The 5999-nt window shown below is 47.2% G+C and overlaps 1 protein-coding gene across 2 annotated transcripts in view; it reads left to right on the forward strand.

Moving 5' to 3' along the window:
• The window catches only part of TTC27 (tetratricopeptide repeat domain 27), a 240464-nt gene that overhangs the window by 25111 nt on the left and 209354 nt on the right, over positions 1–5999 (forward strand). For both annotated transcript variants that reach the window (XM_025197636.1, XM_025197635.1), the window contains exon 4: positions 206–343. In XM_025197636.1, coding sequence (XP_025053421.1) covers positions 206–343 — 138 coding nt within the window. The remainder of the gene's footprint in view (positions 1–205; positions 344–5999) is intronic.

The following is a 5999-nucleotide window of genomic DNA, read 5'->3' on the forward strand; positions in this document are numbered from 1 at the left end:
CAGCATCTCAATCCTGCAGGTTGAATCCAACTGGCAGAAGCTGGGATGGAAGTGGGATTTGAGGATATGGCTGTTTCAACCTTGTGAACAGATTTTTGTCTTTGGGTGGTTAGTTGGGTAAATTTTCCAGTTCTGTATTACATGACTTATTCATGAAGTGTTTTGATCTTGTCTGATCCTAATATTTTTTGTGTCTCCTTTTCAGTCCAAGGCATGGACAGCTGTTCTAAATATGCTCGTTCTAGATGGTGAATCAATCTATAGTCTGATTTCTCATCCCATCTTGCTGGCCTTAGCCAGAGTAATCCTTGTGAATTTACGACAGAAACTTGCAGCCATTCAGGTAAGGAATAAATATTTGGAAATGGTGATTAAAGCTATCAGTTGCTTCCTACTTCTCCTTATCTCATTAAATCTGGGGTTTTGGGGGGGTTCATCTTCTTTTTCTTTCATCTTGCTTTCAGATGCGTCTTCCTCCACAGCAACATTTTCACACAACAAAGCCACAGACTACAACAGTGAGGGAATTAAAATGAAGTGCCGCCTTTTCTTAAAGATAACTTGGAATATGTAATAAGAAAAACAGAGGGGAATGTCTTTTGGGGCTTTCTGTCCTCTGAGAGATGAAGACACTTTTATAATAGAACAATGACTTCAGAGACTGTTTACAATTTGCTGTTTTTTTTAAATAAAGAATTAGGATGACATTTTGAGGGTAGGTTTAAATGGATTATATTATGCTTCTGCTTCTGCATACAGTAACCTTTCTGCTGTATAAACATTGATGTTGACAATATTAGAAGTTGCCAATATTCTCTTGCCCTGGATATATGCTGCTTTTCTTTTAGACAGGATGGGTTTACATGTCTCTTCCCATATGTGGAAAAAGGGCCAAGAAATTCCTCTTAAGTGATTTTTGACTGTTTCCTAGCTCCTCCTTTGGCACATGGAGAGTTTTGCAGTTATGTGAGGAACACTGCTATTCTCTGTTCAGCTTTCACATGAAAGGCCAGAGAGCTTTATCCTCTTCTTTTAAAAGGAGTTTTTTGACTGTTTACTTCCTTTGTTTTAGCTTAGCAGCAGTCTGGTTGGCAGAAAGAAGCTGTGGAAGTGGGCAGGCTTTTAGAAGCAGTGCTTTTTCTCCAGTGCTTTGCTGTTGATCAGGCCTTGGCTGGAGATCAAAAGGCCACATTGTCCGTCTTTGTGCTTAGCTGGCAACCACTGTACCCAGCTGTGCCTTTATATAGGTCTGAATTAAATGGTGTGGGACACACTCTGGTTAGTCTGCACTTCTGGAAGCCAGACGCTCCCTTCATTCTGTGTCTCACTCCAAATGAATGCTGTTTGGCTCCAGGTACCAAATCAGTCAGGAGGACAGAAAATAACATTGCTGTGAAGACAGCCCTTCCCACACTTACTCATATTGGCCCAGTGAGTGTGGCCACCTCTTCCCCAAAGCTTATTTAACTCATGCTTAGAAAATGTGGTTGAACCTAGTTTTAAATACTAGTTCAGGAGCAATAGTGGTTGAAAACCATTTGGAGCTATGGATCAGTTTACCAAAAAAAAAAAAAAGCAAGCTATTCTTTCTCATGTAAGTTTAAGTTGACGAGAAATCTCTCAATATCTTAGATCAGGGATGTCAGAGATCTGGCCCATGGTGCTAGCTCCACGTGAGGTCAGTCTGGAACCCCCTCCTCTCCCTTTCCCTCCCCCCACATGCCTGATCTAATGCCCCTGGTGTCAGCTCTGGCTGGTTTGGGACATGAGCCACATCTGCTCTACCCAGTTTGGGGGAGGTCATAGAGTCATAGAAAGTTAGGGTTGGAAGGGACCTCAGGAGGTCATCTAGTCTAAGCCCATGCTTAAAGCAGGGCCATCCCCAACTAGATCATCCCAGCCAAAGCTTTGTCCAGCCAGGTTTTGAAAACCCTTAAGGATGGAGCTTCCATCACCTCTCTGGGTAACCTGTTCAAGTGTTTTACTACTCTTCTAGTGAGAACATTCTTCCTATCTAACCTAAACTTCCCGTGCTGCAACTTGAGACCATTGCTCTTTGTTCTGTCGTCTGCCATCACTGAGAATAGCTTATCTGCATCCTCTTTTGAACCCCCCTTCACGTACTTGAAGACTGCTATTAAGTCTCCTCTCAGTCTCCTCTTCTCTAGATTAAATAAGCCCAGTTCCCTGAGTCTTTCCTCATAAGTGACAACTCCCAGTCCCCTCAGTATTTTTGTCGCCCTCCTCTGGGCTCTGTCCAATTTGTCCACAAATCCAAAACTGAACACAGTACTCCAGATGTGGCCTCACCAGTGCTGAATAGAGGGGAATAATAACTTCCCTTGACCTACTGGCAAAACATCTACCAGTGTAGCCCAGGATGCTATTAGCCTTCTTGGCAACTAGGGCATACTGCAGGCTCATATTCAGCTTATTGTCCACTGTAAACCTCCAGGTGCTGTGTATCCTGGGGGGTCCCTATGTGTGCTGTGTGTCTTGGGGGGTCCCTGAACATGGAGTGCAGTTCTGGACCAGCCATATCAGGTGCTGGATCTGGCATGTGGGGGTCCATTGGTCTCCTCATGCTGGATCCCATACTTGATCTGGTTGGTCTGGGACTGTGCCACATGATGCCTGCTCCAGCCAGTGTGGGTCCCATGTTGTATGCAGCACCCACTCCCACACTGGCGAGAGCAGGGGCTGCTTGCCACTGATGTCCTGATCTAGTCAGAGTGGGCACCATATGCAGCACAGTCCTCAACCGGTGGACACCATATGCAACACAATCCTAGACCAGCTGAAGCAAGCTCCACAGCAATGTTTCTGGCATTTGGATCTGGCATGCAGAGGTGGGAAGGGGGGCCAGTGCAGGATTGCCTGTGAACTATTAATTGGCCACTCTGTGGGTCAGATGAGTTTGACACCCCTGCCTTAGGTCTTTAGGATTAATGCAGGTGCACAAGATAACATTCTGAGAAATACAGTTTCTAAAACATTAACACAGTGTTTTTCACAGACACCATTGTGTGAGTGGCTAAATTATTAAAAAAAAATTAAAAATGATCAAAGAAAATTCTGAAGACATTCAGCAATCCTCCAAGCTTGCTAAAACAAAGACTCTACCCAGTTAAACCAGGTTAACTGAAATATAAATATGATCCCTCACATTGAAGATTTCTGTGACAAGAGAAAATTTTATCACTTGAGTTTGTAAACCCCGTATACATTCTCAGTTACACAGCTTTGAATTAAGTTGATATTCATTTCTGAATTTAGTTTTCTTAAAAAATCATATTTAAATTGCCTTAAGGTTTCTAAAAAAAGTAATACAATATAAGACCTGACCTTTTTAAACCAGGTCTTCTGTTTGGGTGCCTTTGCTTTGTTTAGCTTGATAACATAAGTCATATTTCATTGCTGTTAAAGCACATAGTATGATCCTTTCTGATAGCTCTTCTCTAGGTACATTATAATAAATTATATGCGATTGATTTAGACTTTTTGTCTGCTTGCTGGGCAGTCCTTTCAACCTGGGTTGGTGTAAACATACCTGGATATAGGGTTTATTGTAAGATAATTGCTATACATTTATCGATAGCAGAGCTCTGCAACACCTGTTGACAGATACACTGTGGGGAATGATTAGAATGCCAAAAAAGCAGGTAAGCACTAAGGACTTAGAGCCATTTTATAATGAGGCGCACAGTATTTATGGATGGTAAACTTTGTGACTTCTTATTGGTAAAATTATGCTATCTATGGGCACATCCAGACGAGCACGCACGTGCTTCTTGCCCCGTCTCAAACCCCTTTGAGGCGGGGCAAGAGGCACATGCAGGAATGAAAAAATGATCCCCGTGCTGCAAACTTGCAGCACAGGGAGAAAATGAGACCCCTGGATGTCCAGAGGACAAACAAAAACCTGGGGGAAAAAAACGGGTCAGGGCACCCTAAGGCAGCCAGAGGCTCAGTCTTCCAGAGATGCTCCGACAGAGTGCTGGTGTCTATATGATTGGCCCTTTCCCCGCTCCTGAAGCACGTTGCCTGTCCATGCAGGGCAGGCAGTGGTGCAAGCTGCAGGGACCTGACCCGGCTTTTGCCAGGTAAGCAGGGGGTTGGGGCGCTGGAGGAGTGGGTAGGGGACCTAGGGAGGCTGGAGACAGCAGGAGAACGAGCAGGGGGCTGGAGAGAGCCCCGAGGGAATTCCCCTGCTGTCCCCTGCTTTCCCGAGGCTGGAGGCAGCAGGGGAACGTCTCTGTGGCTGTCTCCAGCCCCCTGCTTCTTCCCCTACTTGTCTCCAGCCTTGGAAATACATGAACTCGGTGACAAGATGCCCCTGGTTTTTGTATTGGCTTTAGATAGAAAAGGCAAAGAAAGGATCATTTCCCCTGTTTTAGACACACAAAATCCTCGGGCTGGAAGGGACCTCAAGGGTCACTTAGTCCAACCATCTAAACAAATTCAGAATTTGCTCTTTCTAAGCCATCCTGGGTAGATCCCCATCCACCTCTTTTTGAATGTCACCAGTGAAGGGGATTCCACATATTCCCAGGTGGCTTGTTCCATTTTTCTCCTGTTCTTACACTTACAAAATCCTTTCTTTCCACCCTGGGATTTCATCTAGATCTGCCTCGCTGCAATTTAAACCTAACTTCTGCTTTGGTCTCATGTCCTGCTCTCTTTGTCAAGGAAGAATAAGAAGAACATAGAAAGTGCCAGACTAGTCCATGTGCTGTGTGTGTGTGTGGGGCGGGGAGTGGGAACAGGACTGTTGGCGATGTGTAGGGGGTGCACGTGCACTCCCCAAGCATAATGGTGCACCCCCTCAAAAAAGGTGCCGCTGACACGGTGGTGCCTGTAGGCAGTTGCCGCGTGCCATCCCCGCTGCCAGTGGTGTCTCCAGGCAGTGAGCGATCGCTGCTATTTCTCTCCACTCGCCACCCCTCCCCCCGCTGCTGACAATGCCGGCGGCATCTGCGGGAGCTCCCTGCTTACCACTGCCACCACGCTCCCACCGCCGCCAGCACTGCCGTGCCCCGCCAGACACCGGGTGCATGCAGCGTTCGTGCAGGGGGCCCACCCCTCCTAAGCAGCCCCCACACCCAGTCCCCCCACACCTACCCACACAGTGACTCTCATCCTCCTACATCCCTCCACACCCACCCGCATTTCTCCACCCCCCTTCCCACTCCCTCCTGCCAACCCCACATCCCCCATCACACACCCACCATGTGATAAGGAAACCCAAAGCAAACATTAAAACATACATATTTAGGATTTATTTTAATATGATGCTAGAGACACTGGTAGACTTCCAAATCTCTTTAACATTGTAAATATAAAAAATAAAACATTGCCCATCTGATCAGTCCCCCTTTCTCTCTCTCTTTTGTTCTAATTGTAGAAGAATGTGGATTTAGGGGTATTTTAAAAAGTGAATTTGGGATGCTGCCTCAGCAGTCTAGCTGACACATAGGGGCTAGTGTCCCCAGATACCAATCACCTGGGCCCCAGAAGCTCCTAAGGTCAGGTAACGCTGAGCTGCTGGCCAGGGCAGCTTTTTATACTGCTGAGGGCAACACAGGTGCTGGCTCTGGGCTCTAGCTCCCCCTGGCTCCAGATCCGGGAGGAGCCGGGCAGGGTTATTTTGCCCCAAGTGGCACAACTTGCTCCACAACAAAGTGAATGTCCGAGCATGTGCGCTGAGGCAAAAAGCCACAGCTCAAATTTGCACCACGTCTATTTGAGCTGCTGCAAGCACACATGCTTGGACCCCCCCAACAGGGGGTTCAACCCCCAAACAAGGGGTACTGCCCCCCAACAGGGGTTTCAGCCCCCACACAAAGGGTACAGCCCCGCAGCAGGGGCAAAATGATCCCCACAGGGGCTACCACCCCCCTGCAAGGCCCACATGCCCCACCCCAGCCCCCCAATTGCTGTCCCACCTGGCCCCATCCCCCACCAGTTGCTGCAGCCCCCTCAATGACTGCCCCACCCAG

Source organism: Alligator sinensis, unplaced genomic scaffold (genome assembly GCF_000455745.1).
Source record: "Alligator sinensis unplaced genomic scaffold, ASM45574v1 scaffold489_1, whole genome shotgun sequence".
NCBI classification, from domain to species: domain Eukaryota; kingdom Metazoa; phylum Chordata; order Crocodylia; family Alligatoridae; genus Alligator; species Alligator sinensis.